This window comes from Ptychodera flava, chromosome 22 (genome assembly GCF_041260155.1).
Source record: "Ptychodera flava strain L36383 chromosome 22, AS_Pfla_20210202, whole genome shotgun sequence".
In the NCBI taxonomy this organism is placed as follows: Eukaryota; Metazoa; Hemichordata; class Enteropneusta; family Ptychoderidae; genus Ptychodera; species Ptychodera flava.
The window spans coordinates 4,932,805-4,957,806 of NC_091949.1; the positions used below are offsets into that span (position 1 = coordinate 4,932,805).

The window sequence follows — 25,002 nt, forward strand, 5'->3', positions numbered from 1 at the left end:
CCCCCCCGAAATCAAATGGGTCTCTCCTTAATATGCGCATGCGCATATAACAAGTTAGCGTTGTTTTTGCAAGGACCAGCTCCTGGCAAGGACTTTGAAAAATCAAACCGACGCTGTCTTGTTTCTCGGTCTTGTGCGAATTTTGACGTTTTGAAGCTTTTAGCATTTATTTGATGATGTTTTGTAAATATGAAGTTCACGGTGATTGTATTTTTGTTGCTGTCATGTATTTTTTTGGCACGAAACGCTCCTTCGTTACCGGCGAATCCATTGCTTCAGCGAGGCAATCCCACCGGCGGCCCGTTAGTAATAGCTGGGTAAGAGCGAGAGAATTCGCTCTGTCCTTCTTTATGTTGATGTACTGTCCTTTCGACACAGCGATAACTTTAAGTTTTCTGTTGCTTATTTTGGGTAATTTCGACAGTTGTGCATTGATTTTGACATCATTGTTGAAGACAGTGTGTGCTTTAGACTGTCGACAGTCCTCGTGCCTTCTTTTGACCGGATCCGGAGTCACTTGCGGTAGTAATCCAACGTAGGCGATCGAGCGCCGAAGCATCATTGTTGAAGACAGTGTGTGCTTTAGACTGTCGACAGTCCTCGTGCCTTCTTTTGACCGGATCCGGAGTCACTTGCGGTAGTAATCCAACGTAGGCGATCGAGCGCCGAAGGCGCAAGGTCGAGTGCCGACGGCACGAGCTTGTATAAATACCGAAAGCTACGCGAGACCAAGCAGTACAAGCGACTGGCGAGAGTCTATGTGTGCTTATGTTGACCGATTTACGCGCACTTCAGAATCACGGCATAATCCGACATGGTAATTTGGCATGATCATCAGATCATACATGATCCGAGATTGCACTTTAGCAAGGTCACGATAACTAATGTTGTTTGTTTCACTGTGGTTTAATACCTATAGGGCCTATTTCCACTAAAAGACTATAAGAATTTCCTCCTGGCTACTTTGAAATCGTGCACTGGCATGCATGTAGTTGTCAACATCACTATGCTTGAATGTAGTAGACTCTTACTATGAATATATCGACTGTCACTGCATATTGCATATGTGTGCAAGTCACTCCATATCATATCAAAAAATGTAGAATTGCGACGTTTGAGCTGCCACAAGCCAGAATTTACAGTTTATGAGAAAGTTATCTTACATGTAAAACTCAGTTCTACTGTGAACAAAATGCAAGCTATGTTGCTTAACTATGGTGAATAACATAATATTTTGTACCTATCACCGTGTCAGAAAATCAGAAGGAAACAACCACTCAGACAAACTCTGGTCAGGATGATACTGTGCAATTTTAATATGTCTCTCGGCACACACTAGATACTCATGACTGTAAAACACATTTCCATATAATTGTATATTCAGTTTTTATATTTAGTTTGCTTTTCACCATATTCTATGTCCTTCCCTGCACAACATAATTCAAAATTAAATATTGTTTTTGGCCTATACATACTTGAGGGGTAAGCTTATTTAGTCTCATACATTAAAGATGCACTGTTGACCTCAGAGTCCAAACTTTTTATCATTGTATTGTAGATAGGTGTACACTCCAAATACTAAGTACAAGTGTGGTGAGTGTAACAAGCAAATGTTTTTTAGTCAATGGCCCAAATTTATTTTCTATTTGATGGACAATAAATACATGTGTAATCAATGCCAACAATCCAGTTTAAGTAATTTGGTTTAGATTAGCCATTGTCCATTATATTACAATAGTTTGTGGCTAAATTTTCTCCCCTTCTGTATCATATAAGTTCACCGTTTCCTGTTTTAGATATTGTTGATCCTATTGAGTTCCATCTCTTATCTTGATTCACTTTCACATTAACTTTCATTTATGTCCAAACAATTTGACTTTTTGCCAGATTTCACATTTATGGCAAATAATAAACAGTAAGGAGGCACAAAGGACGTCGGTGCCCCCGGGCCCCATGTTTTGTGATACGATCCAATATGGCCGCCTTGTGGCCATTTTTTTTACGATTTTCCATGTCCTGAACCATAACTCAGACATGTATCAAGCAAATTTATTTAAAGTTGGTACAAGGACATTGACTTATACCGTAGTATACATATGTACTTCAACATAAATACAGTGGAATTTGATCGATTGTCCGTTTTGCCTTGCAGAGCTCGACAAGTCTACATGTTGCTTATCATTAGAAAAGTAAACATTTGCAACAAATTGAGTCTTTGATGTTAGATTATACAGCGCGCGCGGCGAACGTTTCCCATACACTGTCTAGTCTACAATCATGACAGTCGTTTCAGCATGCCACTCATGCACAACAAGCTTGACACCGCACTATAGCTATAGCACATCATCAAAGTTTTCTTTCAGCTATTTGTGTACTTTGATTTGGGAAATACAACTCAGACAAAACTCACTAGCATATTTTTCGAGTGTCGGATCTATATCTCGAGGAAAGTCCTCAACATCAACCGGACTGACTCTGGGCGTTTTATTATAGTAGAACATTGTATTTCTTCAGCAAGGTAAAGAATATTTTGAAGGCAGAGAGATATCACCGTCCCCTCCATGCTAACCCGTTGCCGTGTATGATGCCGTCCGGGAAATTAAGTGCCAAAATACAGTGAATTATTTCAGAAACACTGGGTGTGTTATTCAATGGCACAAAATGTACCGTGTTGATTGAATTGCACTTGCATGTGCATAATCACACTTTTCTTCAAGTCTATTTTGTAGCTCAGAGAAGTGTCAATTGAGAAAGTTTCATTTAGCTGAGACAAAAGAGAAAGCGGGATTAAAGTTTCATGCAGGAGTGTTTAGCATTTTCTGGTTGACAATATTCAGTGTTGTATCGTGTCAAACTTGTTGATAGAGTAGACTGCACTGGCAATGCTACAGACTGCATGCTGAAGGAACTGTTGTCGTGATTGCTGACATCGAGAGGAGAAGAAAATTTATTTTAAAAAGAATTTACATGTTTCTTATTAAAGTTCCCAATTTAAAAGTAAACACCTAAAAGAAAACTGGTGATGTGCATGTAGTGCAGTGTTAAGCTTGTTGTTAAGTGACATGCTGAAACGACTGCAGTGATCGTGGCGAGACAGTGTATGGGAAACGTTTGACGCGCGCTGTACAGTAATCTAACACCAACCAAAGACGAAGACTGAATTTGTTGCAAATGTTTACTTTTCTAATGATAAGCAACATGTAGACTCGTCGAGCTCTGCAAGGCAAACCGGACACTCAATCAAATTCCACTGTATGTACTTTGTTTGTTTCTCGATATGGTCTGATATGGCCACATGGTGGCAATTTTGTTATGTTTTTTTTCATGTCGAGAGCCATGACTCTGGCAAGTCTCAACTGATTTTATTCAAAGTTTGTAACTGGACATTGACTTATGTCATACATATACATGTTGATTTTTTAAACAGTAAGATCAAATATCGCTGCGTGGCGGCGATCTTGTTACGATTTTCTCATATACTGAGCCATAACTCAGACATATTTCCACCAGTATCATTCAAAGTTGGTACAAGGACATTGACATATTTCATACATGCTCGTCAATTTGTTTCACGTCATGTAGCAGTATCATGTCAGTTATTGAAGTTTCATAATTAGGCTGATATGTCAAGAAATACTGCATCAAATTTCATGAAACTTTGTACACATGTTAAGCTCACATTGCTTTAACAGTGAAAAAGACATTTATCAGTGTCATTTTAATTAATTTGTAATTGCATATGTAATGAACTTTCCTAATTAGAGTGATATATCCACAAATACAACGTCAAATTTGATGAAACTTGATACAGATGTTGATCTCATAGTGTTGTAAATACTGCATTAAACTTTATGAAATATGGTACCGGTGATAATCTATTAGTGTTAGGATAGTATGAAAAAATGTTTTGCAACATCCTGTCAACTAATTCCCAGTTGACTCATTTAATGACCTTTAGGATAGTGGCCTACATTGGTTTTATGTTTTCATCACCATGGAACTCATTCTTGGCCATTGAGTGCCATCTGTATCAAAGTATTTTTATCACAGGACCTGTAATCAAAGTACCCATTAGCAAGCGGGGACTGTGTCATCAACGATGACTTGTTTTGAAACCACTTGACCAATATTTTCTGTAAACATATATCACAAAAGTTACATTCATGAAATATCAACAATATCAGATGCTGAAATACAGTATCTATGTGAACATCAGATAAGCCATTATATATCCTGTAACTGTAGAGTCAATGATAGAGATGATATGTTTGAATAGCAGTACAGTGTTGCCATTGTGGAACTGGAGTAGGATGGGTTTACTTTTAGTCACAGAGCAACACTAATTAATGTTGACATCATGAACTATCGTTTGCTTTGAATGACACCCAAAAATAATTGACCTCAATAGCAAGTGAAAACAAAAAGCAAAGAATACAAATTTTGATTGGCAAACATTCTGAACACGGGGCGAATCAGCTTGGAGTATGAGAAAAACTGCCAATAGACTGTCTGGTCTATGATGGAGGTAAAAAATATTGGCATCCCCATGCTAGGTATTCATTTTATTGGGATTTTCTCAGTGGGTAAGACAGCTTCTTGTTAAAAGCTGTGACATATTTACAAACCTTTCACCACACAAATTTTGACGCACAAAGTCCACTGGCATTGCTTGTCATGACCTTATTTGATATCGCTAGGTTTTGACCTCAAAGTGATTAGGTGTTGATCTGAGAATCAGTACGGGCAGTTTCACTTACAGAAAGTATCTACATGATATATGGGGAATAACTGGCATTTTTTCCATGCCAGCAAACACTGCATAATGATCCTTTAAGTCCAATATACATTTCTCGCAAAACCTCAGCCATATTGAAGTCAAATGTTCCAGTTTACACAATCCTTTAGTACATTTGTAGTGTGTTTTGGTTCTCGTTTTTTTCTGAACTGGTTTTGCTGACATGGTTTTATACCTGATGATCTTCCAACCAATGAAATCCCAGTGTACTTGATAATGGATTATGAACAGCTTGCATCTGCCTGATACAATACAACCCAACTTACTGCTATGCTTATTTTATGTTGAATGAAGGACATACACACGCTTTTTTGTGATATCTGCTTGCTTGCTTCAAATCTAATTTCTGTTCAGGTATCCTCAAGGCAAATCCTTCTCCTTTTTTAGTCTCTGTGATTTGCAAGTGTTTTACTTCTCCTTGTGGTATTCTCTCTAACAAATCAACACTAGTTTTGATTTAATGGAAATTATCAAGGATTTTTACAGACACATTAAAATAGAGAACACAATTTTTTCATATCAAATTCTGCCCAAGTTTGTGAAGCCCATTAAAAACGAAGTCAATGCAAACATTCTGAAAGCATATGAACTCAGTGAACTGTGAACTCAGCCGTGTTTATGTTTGACAATAATTGGTACATGTGCTATCTGATGCAGATGAAATAATTTGGAGCAATGAAAATTGTGTTTAAAAACTCTTAATTTGCTCTAATGTTTGAACTAGTTTTATGTCTGTCGTACATAAAAAGAACCATTTCCCATCCCTAAGCACTATTATAAAGAAAATGAGGACATGAGTTATGAATTATACGTGATCAGAATTCAAGATATTTTTCAAGCTAGCCAGAGATATTCATGTCAATATCAATATCATATAGAAGGTCAATTATGAAATAAGAGTGGCCTATTTAACTTAGGTAGATCAGGTGTTTCAACCATGATGTTAAGACTTACCAGTAATAAAGTACTGTCATGGTACTTCATTCAAGGTCATCCTGAACTTCAAGGTCATCCTGAACTTCACATGTACATGTTGAACTTCTGCTGACAGCAAACTTTGCTATAAAACTGATTGCAATGTTTTATTTTACATTTGATATTATGCTATAAATTTCTTTCCATGTCGAAGACAGCGTTTGCTCAGTATGCTTTCACTTCCACCAATTATCCCCTATATAGCAATTATCTGAGGACAATGTTTTACATATGAAAGAAATGCCCTTGAATGTCATAAAAGTAATTTTGAAAGCAAACAGGCAAATATCTGGAAAAGAGTTGATAATTACTCTGATGGAATGATTCATATCATGAAACAAAAATTGCATCCCAAATGATGTGCCACAAATCATGTCTGTGAATGCAATATTGAAATGCATGGCTATGGTGCGCAATATAAATACAGATAGAATCATCCTATGCATGAATGATCCATTTTCAAACAAAACTTCAATGCTTACTGAGTGCTTTTTGACTAACACCTCATCCATCTTTGATTGCAAATTGCAGATTGCTGATTTATGCGTGGAGTGACGTGCTAACTAACAAACTGTACAATACTGACATAGCATGTTTTATTTCAGGAAAATGATGACATGTTGGCATCCTTGCCAGTTGTACATTAATACCACACATAATTATAAACATTACTTAATGGCATGTGGATGCTTCTATTTCGCAGGATTTGATGACGCTGCCATGAAATGATGGATTGATTTATTCTAATTGCACGCAGACTCTCTTACAGGAATGAGTTCATCAGCAAATATTTAAAAGGATCAAGGAATGTTTTAATGAAATGCAGCTCGTTCAAAGTCAATCAAAACGCCATTGCCATTGTAACATCATCCTTCCAATATCGCATCTGTGAAGACAAGTTTATAAGCAGAGAGAGTGTGAGTGCGTGCGCAGACATATATGGGCATAGGCTTGAGTGTGTGGGAAAGATGATGACTGTGCAATTGTGATAATAGCAATTCAAAATGCTGATGGATATCAAAGCATAGAAATGTTGAACAAACTTGATATGAAATTGGATAAGCGTGTATTTACACTAAACGTAGGGGTAATAATAATTAGTATACCGGATATCTTAGGATTCACTTTCAACGTCACTGGTTCATATATGTGAACCTTATTGCCATTGATGCAGCATGTTGTCATTAAGATTCCAATGTCTGCATCTTTGGTTCAGGCATGTTGTATAGAACTGGTAAGCTAATGATGTTCTTGTTCACTTTCCAAAGAATTTTATGCACATAATCAAGAGCATACCAAAAACAAATTGAAGCAATAAATGACAAGAGGCAAGATGTGGAGGACACTGTGGCTAAGACTTTGGCTTCCAGTTAGTTGTAGCTTAGCAATACTAAGTAAAAAACCTAATTTGTAGCACAATTCAAAATTTTAAATAATCACTTATGTTTGTCAGTGGAATTTCATCTCCATTTGAAAGACATTTTTGAAGAACCGGAAACAGGATCATTTCTTTTCGGGTGATCTGGTACCTTTAGGAAATTGATGTATTTGAAAGGGGGCCCTCTAGTGGCCAGCAGTGCAAATTTCCGCTGAGACTTTAAAACCTATCCATATGTTTTTACATATAAGGCTTTTTTAGCATTGCTATTTGGAGTGAATGGCCCATGGGAATGCTATTTCAAACAGCTTTCGTTGGGAATGTTATCCCAAACGGATATTGACCACAGTTGTAAAAAGATCTGTTAAAGTTATGGGCATAATATGAACATATTAGATGTGCTATTTCTGTGTCAATGTACAGTGAAGATGTCTAAAAATAAACAGCAGGCCCTCTGACAAGCTGCATACATACCAAGTACTCTGAAAATATGTGAAAGAGATACGGTCACAGTGGCCATGAACATTGAGGAGTGTGTTTAATACCTAGCTTTGTGATAAATATCTTCATGGAATAAGTACAGTGTTAGATCCTGCAGTCCAGCTGAACTGGTTTATACAGTTAATTTCTGTATGAAATCAAAAGGAGTACGTCTGCTCCAAGATTTTAACAGAGCCATCAAACTTATGATGAAGCACAAACTTTGTTGATAAATCTGGTATATATGAATTTTTATTGCGTTACCACTTTTCAGTAACCATACTTGATACAAAAACATATTTCATCTATTTTGAAATGGAAATTTATAGCTACAGGTAGTGTACATAAGATTGTGTAAAACTTCAGCTGTCAGTGTCATGAGAACCTGGTGAAAATGCACAATTTGAAAATCTGCACTGTCAACCTTTTTTTTGAACTGAAATTTTTTGGTGCCATCATTATTGAAGAGTAGTAAAGATTTTATATCAGTGCGGGCTCTGAATTTTCATATGCTCCAAAGTAGGCAGTATGATTAAGAATGACGTCTTATATTAGCTAGACTTTACCTAAAAAATTCATACATTTGACAACCAAGGATTATATGGCCATGAAATAGTTCACCATTACATATGAAAATCATGTTGGTGTTTGACGTAAAAGATGGTAGCAAGAACATTTACATGTTGCCACAGCAACCTCTGTGCCCTCAGGTGAAAAGTCAAAGGTCGCAAAGTCATCTGTGCAGAATGACCCCAAAATACTGTGTACTGATAATGCGACTTGAGTGTAGAAATTAGCTGATGTCAGACGGTAACTTGATCAGTATGTCCGTCAGTGTGAAACCTGGGACAGAGCCAGTAGCAAATACTTCAGATTTCTCCACTGTGTGCAACACATTGGATTCGGAAAAAAAACAGGGGTCTGCACACAAGAAACTGTATAACATCCGTAGGGATTTTTTTCTCTCAAATCTGAAAAGGCTAGGTGTTTTTGTCAAATTTTGAAGGAGGTGAGTGTTTTCAAGTGCAAGATTTTTATTCACTAAGTGATAAAATGTTCTTGTCAGGGAGCAGCTTCTGTGATTGTTAGTCGGTGAGAATTTTACCGTTGGTCGGTTGGCAAAAATATTTGTGTGTCACTTTGGCATTGAGAAATAACTTTTCCAGGATTTCTACCATTCATTTTACAATGTTCAAGGATCAGTGTGTAACAGTGTTGTTCTGTTCATTTTACAGATAGGAGAGCTTTCACTCCACTAGCAAGAAGTACCAGCGTACCTCCACAGTTAGGTAAGTGTACCGGTATTGCTTCTCATATTTGCTGACAGATGCTAAAACCGTGACATTAAATATCCGGTAGTTGACTGCCAGATATGCGAGTGCTAGTGTATTATCGTTCATAACTTTCTGTAGTGTCAGGGCTTTGCCTAGGCATGCTCAATATCAAAATGGCTTTGTGATATCGTGTTGTGTCAATTCATAATCATTCATTTGTAATATTAAAACATGTTCAATATTATTAGTGTTCAATGCAAGAATTTATAACTCCCACGATCTTGTTCAGAAAGTGGTACATAACAGTCATTCAGTCAACTGAATAGAGATAGTCCCCTTGACTTTGAACTTCAAGTATTCTCCTTCAGAAGATGAGAATAGAATTTTAAGAAAGTGCATCAAAAGTAATACATTAATGAAAAGGAAATTGGAAAGACTTTCATCTTAGGGAAATCATTAAATTTTCTTTTACTCTTGATTGATGTTCCGATGAGTTTACAATGAAATAATCAGCCATAAACAGTAAATTTGTTTAAAGATTGAGTGTTTCAGAGTTTTCTCGTCTTTCTCTTACATTTACCGTGAAGATAGTATCAGTGTCATTGGGTCTGTAGAATTATAGGCTAGTGTTCAAAGTTAAACCAAGCTGAACTTGCATATAGAACAGTTTATCACAAACATGTAATTGAGTGTGAAGTAAAGCAATGTCAGCTTTTTTCTCACCATCAATGAATGATTGCATCAGATGATTTTTCCTATGTTAAAATAAATGAACTATCAAAGCTATGAAATGAAAGTGATCAAACTTGAATTATTTTGCCATTTAATGTGATACTATGATAAAAGATATCTGGAATAAAAAAGGATTCTTGTATTTTGTTAATGTTTTTTTTTTGTTTCAATACAACAGACTCGTTGATGGGTTTTAATCAGTAACCATTTACTTTCGTAAGATAATGATACAGTTCCATTGTTAACTTTATGCAAATGTGTTAAATTTGACTTATGAAAGTTATTGATATGATGCATTAACTGTTTCTATTTGCAATATTCAAATGACTGAAATGAAATTAAGGTTAAAACAACAGCTGGTGGTACATGTTATTAGAGGTTAACACATTGGCATGATTTAATATATTAATCTGAATCCTGGCTGTGTTATATGTTAGGATATTTACCCTGTCAATACTTTAATTTTGTATTCTACGTATATTAATTCTTCCAGCTACTGTTTTGCGTCCTTTTTGTTGGACGTAATTAATTTCTATTTAGAATTAGAAAAAGTGTTCTTTTGATTATATTTGAATGAATGGAAAATGTTAAAACTATCAAAATGTAAATCTTTCGATACTTTTACAGAATATTGCAGTAACTATATTCTATCATGTACTGTCCTGTCTAGAGCTTTACTTTTATAAGTAATTGCTGTTTCTGTCATCTCTGGCTCCTGTCACTGTGCGATTATCACTTGCAATCTTTCATGTCCCAAATCTGTCTGATGGTACGTGAACCTTGATATTGTGTATTTGATAAAGTGTAAACCACCAGGGTGTCTTAACTCTACTTGTACACTTCAGCGATAAACATTCTGAATCACAAGAATGTGCAGACCAGAGTATGATGTGTTCATAACTTGTATTAAAAACTTTTCTTGTTTCCTCAAACAAGCTTTCGGATGTTTTTAAAATAATGCTTCTTGTACATGTCGTTTGAATTATTTCAAGATTTATTAATGTTTACGAAAGGAATGTTATCAAAATTGATTTATGAGTGTATTATTATTACATGCGTAGATGGACATATAATTTATAGCCACAGGTTTAATAATGTTGTAAAACTAAAAAAAAGATGTTTAGCATTATAGACACATAGGCTAACGGAAATTTATCAATAAAGAATAAAAATTTCTTCACCATGTAACAACATTTTACCTTTAGATTTTCAATGACCAAGATTCTTTGATTGCCATGGATATTGTAGAGACAAAATTTAATTGTTGATTTTTTTGTCTTTTAGTAATGGTATCAAAATTATGTGGCATAGCTCCCTTACTTCTTAACCAGTCAGATCTTCTCTGTTACCCTGGACTAAAAATAACTCGGCCAGTAATTTTATTTTGATTCTGTTCATTATTAGTTTTTAGCTAATATATAGACTATAGTCTATAGAAGCTATTGGGATTGGTATCCGTCCGGCATCCGTCGTCAGTCTGTATGTATGTATGTATGTCCCTTTGTGAAGCGTCCGTCCACTCAAATATCTTGAGAGCCGCAGCACTTACTGATTTGATATTTGTTGTGTAGATGAAAAATATGATTATGAGAAATTGCTTTTCTTAATTTTTTGTTATTGTTGAAAATATGCAAGTAAGCATCAAAAAAGGCGTTTTGGTAAAAAATCTCCTTCTTCATAACCGCTGGTCAGACAGCTTTGTTATTTGGTATACAGGTCCCTAGGGATAACCCAACTTAGATTTGTTCAAATTGTGATGAAATATGCAAATCTGTATTTTTAAGGAATTTTTTTGTCATTTTTGGTCAAAACTTTATTTCATCAAAACCGCTCATCTGACAGCTTTGATATTTGGTATACAGGTTCCTACAGATGAACTAAATATGATATATTGAATATATGATGAAATCTGCAATTTTGTGTCTTTTGTGCAATTTTTGCCATGTTTGGTCAAAAAATGTGTTTCTCAAAAACTACTTGTCTGATGCCTTTGGTCTTTGGTATACAGGTTCCTAGGGGTTGTCTTAGTGTGATGTATTGAAATTTGATGAAATCTTCAATTTTTGTATTTTTGGGTCAATTTTTGCCATTTTGGTCAAAATATTTGTTTCTCAAAAGTTACTCATCTGATAGCTTTGATATTAGGTATACAGATTCCTAGGCTTTATAAATCTTCAATTTTGTATTTTTGCAGCTAATTTTGCCATTTTTGGTCAGGCCATCCTGAAATGAGCTATCAAAGATATCCACCTTCTTCATCAATACATATGTCACAAAAAGTTATTCTCTACATAACACAGCAAAGCTCTGTCGACTGTTGTGTCGCTTGTTTTTTCAAAACTGCTGGTTAGACAGCTTTAATATTTGGTTTGCAGGTCCCTAGGATGACCTTAGTGAGATAATTTCATACAGTCAGGAAATACTTAATTTTGTATCCATGTCTATAGTAGCTGCAGGGACTTTGGCCCTATGTTTATTTTATGTTAATGATGCTAAACATTTGAAATCATAAATGTTGGTAACTTGTTCTATTTGTCAGATTCTTGGACAGAATACTGCTAAAAGAGACAGGCACTATTTTTCACTGTACAGCTGACATACATGTAGTTTGCGCTCCAATTCAAATTGATAGCTGCCCCAATGACTCATGGTTTGTCTATCCAGACAATGACCAGCTACAAGACAACAATTTGCCAAACCATAGACCCTCGAGGGTCTATGGCCAAACAAGTTTTATTGATAATTTCTCGGAGGTCGATCAAAGATGAATCATTTGTTAATTGAAAAGATAAATTTGTGTGCATTATGGTGTGACATGTTTTGCTCTTCTGTGGAAATTTGCTGTACATAACGTTTTATGATCGGCAGAAAAATCCAGAAATAATTTGTAAAAATTGGAGTCAAAGTAACCTGACAAATACTGCAGTCACAAAGAATGTTAATGGTGAATATTATATACAACTTGGTTTATTTTATGTTTCAATTCTTCAAAACAAGTGGCTACATTTGAACTTCAAGTGAAAATCAAAGGGCATATGTCCATATCTTTTACAATACAGAGGGCAATATTTCTTTTAGAATTCTGTTTTTACCGGTATTTATACAAGCCACAAGACAGGCGCTGTCAACAGACGTTAAAAATTTGACATTTTGTGTCGGCATCCTTGATCTACTGGAATACTCAACATCTTGCATCCTGGAGTGAAACCAAAATGATCTAATTGTCAATTGCATAATTTTATAATTTATTTTGTAACAAATAAGTTGTTTTTGCACAAGGAAATATGTTTCTGCAGTCTATTTTTAGCTAGGTGTGAACCTTAATTCACATGTGACTTCCTCATGTGAAATTTGCTGAATGTAATTCTGCTATATAAATACTTTCGTTCCTATGTGGATGTTTGATAGACAGAGAAATATGTAGATTCAGCCAAGGGTTGGGATAGCAACATGATGAAAGCTGCGGCTACCTCTAAGATATTTTACTATCATCATTACCAAGATTCTTCAGCTCCAGGGCATCAATAATCACCACCGTCACTGACAGATGTTCAAACTTACATTCTCTATTGCGTACTGATCTAACCTGCCCCTCCCATACCACTGTTTGGTATGTTCCAGCTGTTTCCTACAGATGGGTCATACCATAGCAAGATTACAGGGGGGACATTGGCAGTTATCTTTCCTGCATGCTCATTTTACTTTCTTCCTTGCCTCGTAAGTCTAACCTTTCACACTTCTAAATATCTATCCACTTACTTATTCTATGGTATAACTAGTCTTGTACCATCTCATTGTAAACATTGACACCAATTTTTTCATTTTGTAGATTTGATCTCCACTCACTGTCACTCATTCATTGTGTTGTTAGATTGTTGTGCATGTTGTTCATGTTCGTTCCATTTCCAGACTTTATAAACGGGACCCATGCCACAAACAGGGTCAGAGGCGAAGACATGTTTGCACTCCGAAAGCGACAACACAAAATGTGGGATAAGCGAGGTAGTCATGTAGTGTTTAACTGATTCAGTCTTCTCAGTTTGTTCTCCAATGACTGTATATCTTTCTTGCTTTCTCAGGAATGTTTTTGAATTAGTCTGCTCAGCATTTTCCATGATGGAGTATTTAAAGAGTAGTGCACAATTGTACAAAAAGGCTCCTTAGACATGAGTTGTGTAAGGCCCAAGTCAGTTTTGAAACTTTATCTAGCCAGAAACTGCAGATATAACATGTACATGCCCCTGAAGAAACTGATACAATATTTACAGTCTCACATTTATGCTACTGGATTTTGACTGTGTATTGCAGTAGAGCCAGACTGTGACAAAATTTCAGACATCTTGAGGTCTGTCATTATCATAGTAATTTATCATTTTTTGAAGAAACTGAAACGTGTTTTGAGAATTTTTACTTATTTCCCCATCACACAAAATTTAATTGAGTGCTTGACAATCTCTAAATCTGTCAAATACTTCAAAACAAATTTCCAGTCTCTGCATATCTACTTGTTTAAAAGATTGCCTGCAAAAACCAAGAATATCAGTTAATCCTAAATTTTTTCCCATAGTCTTCATTTTTTGAGAACACATCTTGTCCAAAGAACAACTATGGAGAATGCTCATACACTAATAACTATACTATTATCTGCCATCCTGTCTGTACATGTATGTGTGTTTGTTATATCTCTACTGTCATATTATTCATGACTCAAGTGTCTGTTAATGGTGTCATCATGTTCAAGTTGACTGAGATATATGTTTGCATCACAACTCATCCACATGCCCATCACTGCCATATTTCATTTTAAGGACAAGTCATACTAATTCAAAAAACCCTTCAGGTTGTAAGGGCTAGATGACAGTTTCATCAATACAGAAACTGGGTCATGAATTGTAACCAATGATATTTGTCTCTCTCTTTTAGACTGTTTGAACAACATTCCACAAAATACCAACATGTCAGCTACACAAACAAATTGAAATTTTTGGGTCATTTGTTTTGCTTTGTCCGGACTCAAATAACACAATGATTGGATATCAAAGACTTGAAATGCTAAACATTATTAATTCAACATTTTTGTTGCACATTTAATTAAAGTACAAGTTTCTTTATGACTCTTGTAATACCAGAGTGAAACTGTTGTATTTGTATTGCTACAGAATAAAATTCATGGTAAAGCAACATTCAGAATCAAGCAATTCAGGAGAATTCTAAGATAAATTTGTTTGAAAACTGCAATTGTTTGCAGATTATGAATCATGTTTCTGAAATATTCCGAAGATTATGCAAATCATATCTTTGTATTATGTGAAATGCACATTTCTAACAACAAATACAAACAGACAGTCACAGAATTCAACTTGGAAGGATAAGATTAAATGATTGCACAGACTTTTCCATAGATTCATCGTGTTGAACTAAGTGTAGGGTCTGTACCTATGGAATGATATCGACATGTGAATATATTTGAATAGCCAAGAGGTTGACCAGATTTCAAAAAAGAATCTTTGCAAGGAAATATTTAAAAAATCACTGAAAATATATTTTGTAATTATTCTCATTTAAATGATATAATGTGGTTTGATTTCAGATATGACTGATGAATCTGCAGCTGTACCTAAAATCAACCCAGCAGCCGTACCACAAAATACCTACACTGACCCCACATCACCACCAACGACGACGACTTTAGATTCATTGCCATTACCATCACCACCTCCACCGCTGACTATGTCTGACAACGCTGAAGTCGTAACCAATCATGAGCCTCTTGAACCTGTGAAAGTCAATGCCAATCCAATCTCACCTAAACCAGGTAATGTATTGAATGTATGAAGATATCCACAGTGAAACTCTGATACCAATTCTCACTATTGTAAATAGACTTTGGCTGGTGCTAAGGTGCCAAATTGCATGATATTATAATGCATTGTGGGTAAAAAGTCAACTTCTCACAACAGCAAGAGTTTGAGATAATATCTAACAAATATTCTCTGTTTGTTTGCGAACTAGCTAAACACCAGCATCTTTTTATCTTTTAGACATTTTCTGGTATGAAAATCTTGTATTACATGTTTCTACAGTTTTACTTTGACTTCTGTAATCTTATGTGTTTTACACGTAGAAATCTGCCATGTTGAAAATGTGATTGACCAACTGAGAGTTTGTGACTCACTTCATTGGCAAAATTGTATTTAAGGTACCAAGAATTATGAATGGCACAAATGAAAGGACAAACTTAACCCAGGGATGGAAACTTCCATGATTAGTATAATTAAATATTTGTACATATTCTGATAAGATCACAATTATCTCTGTATATCAAAATGCTAATCTGACAATCTCCCTACACATGAATCAAATAATAGTGCCCTGTTTAGCCTCGATATACTGTACCGGTAGCCTGTAGACTTTGTGAAAGACCTTTCTTCATATCGAAAATTAAATTTACACTGTCACTTCTATACAGTATGTATTTTTACACATGTATTTGTGCTCTTCCCAGTGTAGTATGTCTTTCAGCTTAGCAAAAGTTTTTGTTTGTCATTTGATCAAGTCTATGAGTTTTAAAATTAAGCTGAAGCTTTACAGTATACAATGTAGTCATCATGGACATTATCAAGTGTAGTATAAATACCTTAATTTGTTAAAAAGAATCAAGTGGTGTCAATTGCCATGTCAGTGTCCTGTCAATGTTAATTTTGATACTTGTAAAGTGTTAAATTCAGAAAACTTGGGTCATGAATTTCATTTGTCAAAGATATAAGGTTACAGGAACTGCTGGTATGTGTATTTATTCTACTCAACTTTCACTAATCATGATGTTTTCCTTGGAGCATGGTCCTGTGAGAGTAGAAGTATTATTGCTGTACTTTAGAATAAATAATAAAGTAATTATTCTGTCCATTGATCATTGCCATTTTCAGGTGTTTGGACACCAGGGCAACCATCCTCGACAATTTCAACTGACTCTTTCAACAAAGACAGAGACGCCAACTTTAACGTTGCCCCGGTCTGGAAACCGTTTGGGGGAGACATGCCGAAGAAGGAATTCAAAGCAGTAAAACTAGAGTTGAACTCGGATAAACCCAAAGAAACGGTGAGTTATTAGTGAGATGTGTATGCAGGAAACATCCAGGTTAGAATTCTGATGAGCATGTATGTGGATGTTTGTATGATGAAAGTTATAATGAAACAAGTCTGTAACCTCACAGCTGTGTGGTAACTTTATTCTGTAAGGTCACATAGCTGACATTTGCAAGAGGTTCTGAACATATAGCAAACTATTTGCTCCTGTTGAAACAAGCTGATTCCTCCCTCAGATGTCCTGTTAGATACATATATAGCTACCGGCAGACATATCTGCAAATCTTGCATGCCTAGTTATAAAATTTCTTCAGTTTAAATGGGCAAATATGAAATGAGGCACTCAGTGGTCAGCCTTGACTACAGATTTTTTGTTCAGATATTTGTGGTCAGTCATATGAAACACACAGTATTGCACAATGATGTGGAGTTTACATAGTACATGCTTCGAAATTAAAAGAGTTCAACTTTTATTCAAACTTTCCACAGGGAATTTTTAAATCATGAAATCAAGATTGAAAATCAGGAGTAACCATGCAAAACCTGGTACCAGAGAAAAAAATTAACTAACACGCCTGCAGGAAGTTCCCCTGTTAAGCCTTTTTGATGTCAGTTAAATTTAAGTACTACACATATATGCTGTGTAGATCAGTTGTTACAAACATATACAGTACCAAGAAACAGGAAAAGGTGCAATACCTCAGAGTATTTTCACCTTTGCATTTTGTCTCTATACAACAAAATAATTGTGTTTTGGTTAGGAGTATCTGTATGCAAGTTGTCCATGCAGAAAGTGCAACAGTGATCAGTTTGTCAGCACAACAGTTTATTTCACAGGTTAATTTGACATCAGCAAAATAAGAATAAGTAATTTGACTTTCATTTTGATTTTTGCTGCATTTATAAAGGAACCTGAAGAAAAGGTAAGATTTGTCATCAAGAGTAGAATGTTGTTATACACAGTGACAAACATTGTCATTCTCTTTCCACTGTCACCTCTATAGTCACCTCTCATATACATATGTACACAACACGTGATTCTACTGGTATGTGTACATACAAATGGATGAGTACCAGTACTATGTAGACATTCACACTCACACGCTCACAGTTCAGGTGACTGAACTGATGATGCATTCTGCAACACAGTCATTTGTGGTTAGATTCATAACAATTGCCTTACTGATGTACAAAAATGGAATTTATGAAACAGAATTGCTTTGATAGTGATACACATATAATAAAGTCTAGACTGTTTTCCCTCACAAAAATGAACAATTTATTCCATGAACCAGCATCGATGGCTTCCATTCTGTGTCTAAATTTATACCTACTATGCTATTTCCATCAAAATCGACCTATACGTTTGTAGGTATGATTTCAAATTCTGTTCTCAACACAGAGAATTCACTGTCATATCATAGCTGTCATACACACAGCACTTCACCTAATTTCAACTTATTGCACACTTAGGTAGCCAATCACAACATCGCTACTTACATGTATACTGCAGCCATGATCAAAACATTTGTATTTTTCTGTGTCAGTTAGGCATTTGCGGCATATCTAACCATAAGCAACTGTGTTGTGTAGCTATCTTCACAAATCCTGGAAGTTGGATGATGCTGTATCTTCCCTGTATTCTTCTCACTTTCTTTCCCTATATCCTACAGGACATACCTCCACCTCCCCCTCCACCTCCCATGCCCTCGGAAAGCTATGCCTGGAGGCCCCCAACACCACCGGCCAAGGAAGAACCCCCAGCACCTGAGGCCCCAAAGCCAGCTGAACCACCAAGCCCACAAAACAAAGGTTTTACAAAGTATCAACCCAATGGCCCTACGTCAAGTGGGCTACCTTCCACTGTCAGTCCAACCATTACATTGTTACAACACAACAGAGGTAGGTTACAACTCTCACACTTTCAACACATGTACAAGTTACATTCTTTCCAATTTATTTGACAATTTTGTGATGTTATTTATTTCTTTACAGTCATGAATATTTGATCTCTGGTATGCCTCTTTGCAGCAAGTGTCAGTCACGAACTGTCAAACATTGGCTTCTTACATGGTTTTAGAAGACCAAACGATACAGCGTCCCCAGTCAACTTCCAAATGATCAGATGTTGTTGAAATACTCATATAAAAAGATCAGTAGCTAGTGTTCACAGTGCCTAAGTGAGAAAAGTCCTTCAACGAACTACTGTATACAGCATTTTCATAATTAAAGAAATTATATGTCTCATGTACCGGTAATTTGGAACAAATGTGAACGGGATTTAAGATAATTTGAACATGATGTTACACACTTCAATCCCCCATGTATGATATGCATGTTCACCCTATCCCACACCTGGTTTTCCATCAATCTGAAAAGAAATAATGAAAAGTAGTTGTTTATAATCTATATGCATGAACCACTATATCCAAACTTTGATAAAAGTGCCAAAAACCTTCAACCCATTCAAGATCAGTATTATAAATAATCACATTCTACCGGTATGCTTGATACTGTACATATTAACATCGCCATAGAAATTTGTAGGTACTTCATCATGATTTTTCAGCAATAGTTTTTTTAGAATATAAAACATACATTTTGTGTAGAGATACAGACATTTTATACCGTAATATCACATTTTTTCTTTTCATATCTGATATGTGATGATCAAAGTAACTAATATGTAAGTTGCTACAGTGTGTCATGAATATAGAAATGTACCGTAGGTGACTTCATGTCCATAGTCATTGCCATCATCGTCTTTGTTTACATCATCATCAGCTCCATCATCATCATCTTCATCATCAATTGCATGATCATCATCATCATCATTTTCATCTTCTTTATCACACATCTTCATAATTGTCACCATCATCATGACTATGATTTAATCAGAGGTCATCCATTTTAACATTGAAGATGTCATTTACTGCTGTCATATGGCTATTCTTTGCATGAATCTTCTTAATTCCATGCTGTATCTTGAAAGAAAATTATTCTTATTTTTGCCGTTGTCATCAGCATTGTTGTCATCATTATTGCTATCATCATCATCATCATCATCATTACCACAACCACCATATTCACCATAGCTTTCACCATCATTATAATCATCATCATTATCATCACAGTTATTATCATCATGATATCATCATACTTATGACATCGTTGCTGCATCATTTTTATCATCATCGTTAGCATAATGATATTATCATCATCATACCAGTATCAATAGCTATTATCTTGATGATCATAATTGATCATCATTTTCATCATCATCATTGTCACCACATCTTCATTATCCTTTTCATCATCATAATCAATAGGATCATGACATTGTCATCACCATGACAACACTGACCCCAACTTTATTATCATTCTTATCATTGTTATCATCATCCTGACTCCTTTATCAGCGTCGTCATCATCATCATCATCATCATCATCATCATCATCACGGCCATCACTATCATCACTAAATCAAATTCCATGTCATAAAATGTTTCTCTATAGATGATATTCATAAGGGTCACTACTTACAGTTTTTAACTGCATTTAGTGTCATTTTTCAAGGAAATAATTTCTGTGTGTGTGAAATAATCGCAACTGTAGGTTGTGTTTTGATTAATACAATTAATTCTGGTATTTGAATCCCACCCTATTCTTTAATTATACTTTATTTTTTCAACCATTAATCACAGATGAAGACACTCCACCAAGACCACCTTCCCCTCCTCCTCAATATGGTGGGGGTCTTCTGTGTACACCGTCTGACCCACCCAAGGGGGGTAATGAGACCGAGGAACCTGCCCCTAGTCCCCCGCCTGAGACTAACACGCCTGCAGAAAGCCCCCCTGTCAGTTCCCAGCCACCAACTGAGTTAGTTTGCCAAGGGTCAAAGGAACCATCACCAGTTAGGGCCCTGCCAATGAGAGAGGTTACACCAGTGAGATCCCCTCCCCCCGGGGAAATGACACCAGTTTGGTCCCCGCCTGCAATGGAATTCAGAACTGTTACTGCACCACCTGCAAGTAATCCTATTGCACCCATTCCCACGGTCTCATCCCAGAGTGTAGACAGTGATTTGCCACCCAGCAGACCTAATCTGCCCGATGAAATGACAGCATGCACACCACAACCATCATCCCAAGAAATGATACCCCCAGTACACTCACTGCCCAGACACATGATCAAGCCTGTACACCCACCCCCTCGGGACATGACTCGCACTGTAAACCAATTTCCCAAAGACGAGACACTTGAAACATATCCAGTACCAGGAACAGTGGCACCCACAGAACACCCACCATCCGGATTGCCAACACCTACAGTACACACAGCATCGCAGGAATTGCCCCAAGGTACTGAACAGCAACCATCAACATATACAGAATACCAACAACCCAGAACAATGACACCCATAGAGCATCCACCACCAAAAGCAATGGAACACCCACCACCAAGAACAGAGGCATTCATAGTGCACCCACCACCAAGAGAGACACCTGCACCTACTTACTATCAAATGCCAAGAGTCACAACACCCGTGAATTATCAACCACCAAGAGAAGTGACACCCACTGAACAGCCACAACCCCAAAACATTATACCCATAGAACACTCTCAACCCATAGAAATAACACCCACAGAAAACCCACCACCCAGACCAATGGCACCACTCTCATACCCAACACCAAGAGAAGTGACCCTCAACCAATACCAACCAACTACAGAAATGACGCCTATTCCAGATCCACCTCGGAGGGTAATGACACCTATTTCTGCCCAGCCAATGAGGGTGATGACACCAGTAAAATACCAGGATTCTGAAGAAGCATTTCCACAAAGACCATCACCACCAAGAGGAATGATATCTCCTCCTCCACGGATCATGTCACCGGTAGCTTCTTCACCACCTGCTAAATTCTTTACACCAGCAACACCGCCTCCAAGGGACATGACAAGCCAACCGGTTAGATATCAACCCTTTGAAGAGCCAGCACCACCAAGGCCATTACCACCTGCTGAAATAGTCACAGCTCCCCCAAGGGCCATGCAACCACCAGCAACTCCACCTCCCAGAGGTGTGCTACATGCAGCCACTCCACCGCCAAGGAGTATGGCACCACCTGCAACTCCTCCCCCCCGAGATATGGTACCACCGTCAACCCCTCCACCCAGGCATATGACACCAATGGCGACCCCTCCACCCCGAGATATGATACCACCAGCAACTCCTCCTCCTCGGGAGATGGTACCCCCAGCGACTCCACCTCATAGGGGAATGATGCCTCCTGCAACTCCACCTCCCAGAGAAACAGGACCAGTAAGACGTGTCCCGGGAGGTTACCACCAGTTACAAAGAGCCACAGCGTCTTCTAACTTTCCCACAGAGATCATCTTGACTCCACCTACTCCGAGAGAGGTACAGCCTCCAGCTAGGCCAGCACCGCCCCAACAAACAACGCCCTTTGGAGGCCACCCTCGAGTTCACACCAATCCGCTTCCATCCCCTCCACCTCCCAGGGAAATGACACCCACACAGCAACCCCAACCCTACAGTCAGATCCATCCCCAACAGAGACCCCCACCGACACAAGGGGCGCCAACCGTCATCTATCAGAGGCCCCCGACACCCCAAGGGATGCCACCAACCGTCCAAAACCCCCCACCCAGAGAGGATCTGGCCCACGGTTGGAGACCCACTGAAGACCAAGCCAAAATAGCCAACACCAATCTCTATGTTGTTACTGGTGAGAGAACCTTTCAACTCGAGTGACCCACTGCTTGTTAAACTGAGAAAGTCTATGCACTCAATCACTTTCTCTGCCTGCTGAAGTGGCTATTCACACTCTGTAGTTCTGCTTGACAGTGAACTCCATCTCCAGTAGCTCAATTTTCTTAGATGTGCATGGGTCTCATGCATGAAAGTTTCTTGCCAGGCTTACTACCTCGCTTTCTGTATCATTTATACATTTCTTTAAACAATATACTTTTACTTTTTTGAACACACAAATTTATTTCAGCTTTTTTTCCTCTTGTTGAGTTTCTATTAAGTGTGACAGATATGCATGGCACCATGAGTTGGTTTGTCTCAAAAATATGTTTGAATTAATTTTTTCTCTGTAGTGGATTATTTATATTGTTATTTTTGTTTCGTGTGCTTTGTTGTGTTGTTATGTAAATCAAGGTGTTCCAGACAAATGTTATTTGTCAGTAACATGCAGGGTACCACTAATTCCTTAATTTTTTTGTACCCTGTCCCCCCCCCCAGTAACAAAATGGTAGAGTCTTTGCTGTCTCAAGGCCAACACACGGGTATTGTACGCACGTCGCCCAAATAGCAAGATACAGTGTACATACCCTGAACCCAACCAGTAAATGGCCGTATCTCCCACTAACAGAGTAACCTCTCTCCATGTAACCCATCAGGTACCTATCGACAATAACAGAAAACGGTAGCCTGTCCACACATACATGTAACACACAATGTCTATGACTCCACTGTAATAATGTTGAAACTGCCCGTACACTCATGATGCTCCAATGTTTAAAATATGCACAAGAGATACTTACTGTAGCTAACCTATGGCAGAGGGTATCCCTCTGTACTGCACCAAGGTTTGTACTGTATCTATAGTAATAAAAACATTTTAACAGCATGTCTAACAGTGTTTTGAGGAGAAGGGGTCACTATCTTCACCATTGGGCAATATTTGTTCAGTAAATGAAACAGACATACCGGTACTGGTATATATGTTGCAGTTCAACCGCCTTTTATGATAATTTGTAGATTTTATATCAACACCATCATCAAAATATATTGTAGTACAGTCCCAATGTGATGGATGGATCTGTGTTGAGGGAAAGGGGTGTGGAATTATAGCAAGATTGTTCTATAATATTTAATAATTCCTTTTCAGCAGTCAAGCGTTTTCTCTACATCCACAGTGTCCTGACTTATTATCACGGCAAAGTGTATGCAACTTTTAGGTCACTGAGGACATGCATATCATGTGTACAGAAGTGTTTCATGTTTCGCAACCTTGCATTGTGTTTACTGTATTTTATCAAGATCTGAGCTTTAGTGTTAATATTGCCACAACTTTTCTGAAATCTAAGGATCATTTGGAACCACTCTGTTACAAGAAAAGTACAAATTCATTGTGGGAGAATGACCGTGCACATGTATGCCATAAACAACAATTGCTATTATATCATAACAGTATATTGAAATTCTGGTGTGGAACGTCATAAATGGAATTTTTATCAAGCTAAGACCTAGCGCGCATGCCTGCCGTGGTATATCGCCAATATACCACGGTTCTTTTCGCGTCTTGACCAATTAGATCACTGCACCATCAATATGCTGGTATGATATAATATGTGTTAACATTTATTACATGACAGTATATTAAATCGGGTATAAACTTTACTTGATGTAAACTTGAATTAGACTTTTGATGTACATTTACCCTTTATCCCAGCTTTCATATTCCATTTTGTGAAACCCAATGCTATCATTGGATCTGTATGTGTGGACATGGGGATTGAAGTTTATTTATAGTTGTTGACAATTGTATGGTTTTGATAGAATATGTGAGATGTTCCAGCCTTTTCTGTAAAAACTGTACCGGTAATGTTCAAATTCATATATGTTCATGATGTCAGATACACAACTGATTTAATGAATGGTAATGAATGGTGCATTCAGTTCAAGTGCAGATTCTGACCACAGCTACAGTATGTTGTGTTTTCAGGAGCAACTGTACCATCTCTTGATGAGTATTTCCATTGCACTTCCATGAGTGTTTCTGTGGAATTGTGTGTACATGTGCACTGCACATAAAAACGTAACATTGTTGGTTGCCTCATTTCTAGGTTGTCTAATGCAACAAGGTTAAAACTGACATGCAAGTTTATGGTAGGCTAGCAAGATGGCTGTTGTCTTGCGTTAGTGTTGACGATAAGTATTTTCTTTACTCCAGACATTTTTATCCATATGCAGAGTTATGCTTCCGTTACGCATTGCATTGAGGAATCAGAAATTAGAAATCCATTCTGCCTTCAACTTTCTGTACATAACAGTACTAGTCTGCAGTGTTCGATGAAAGATTCTTTCATTTGTAACTAATGGGTTATCAACTGCAAAATTGCCACATTAGGAATAACAGACATATACCTTGATGTATATGAACGTGTGTTTGGACTTGACCACAATAATTATATAAAAATCCACACACATGTACATTATGATTATGATTTATAACAGTGGCTTA

At 37.1% G+C, this 25,002-nt stretch overlaps 1 protein-coding gene across 50 annotated transcripts in view; it reads left to right on the plus strand.

Moving 5' to 3' along the window:
- The window catches only part of LOC139122505 (mucin-2-like), a 166,389-nt gene that overhangs the window by 70,930 nt on the left and 70,457 nt on the right, over positions 1-25,002 (plus strand). For 26 of the 50 annotated variants that reach the window (XM_070687913.1, XM_070687917.1, XM_070687922.1 and 23 more), the window contains 7 exons: positions 8,864-8,917; positions 13,544-13,636; positions 15,225-15,449; positions 16,561-16,733; positions 17,629-17,643; positions 18,394-18,622; positions 20,425-22,476. In XM_070687913.1, the coding sequence (XP_070544014.1) occupies positions 8,864-8,917; positions 13,544-13,636; positions 15,225-15,449; positions 16,561-16,733; positions 17,629-17,643; positions 18,394-18,622; positions 20,425-22,476 (2,841 nt within the window). The remainder of the gene's footprint in view (positions 1-8,863; positions 8,918-13,543; positions 13,637-15,224; positions 15,450-16,560; positions 16,734-17,628; positions 17,644-18,393; positions 18,623-20,424; positions 22,477-25,002) is intronic. The other 24 variants (XM_070687919.1, XM_070687924.1, XM_070687928.1 and 21 more) reach the window with 8 other exon arrangements.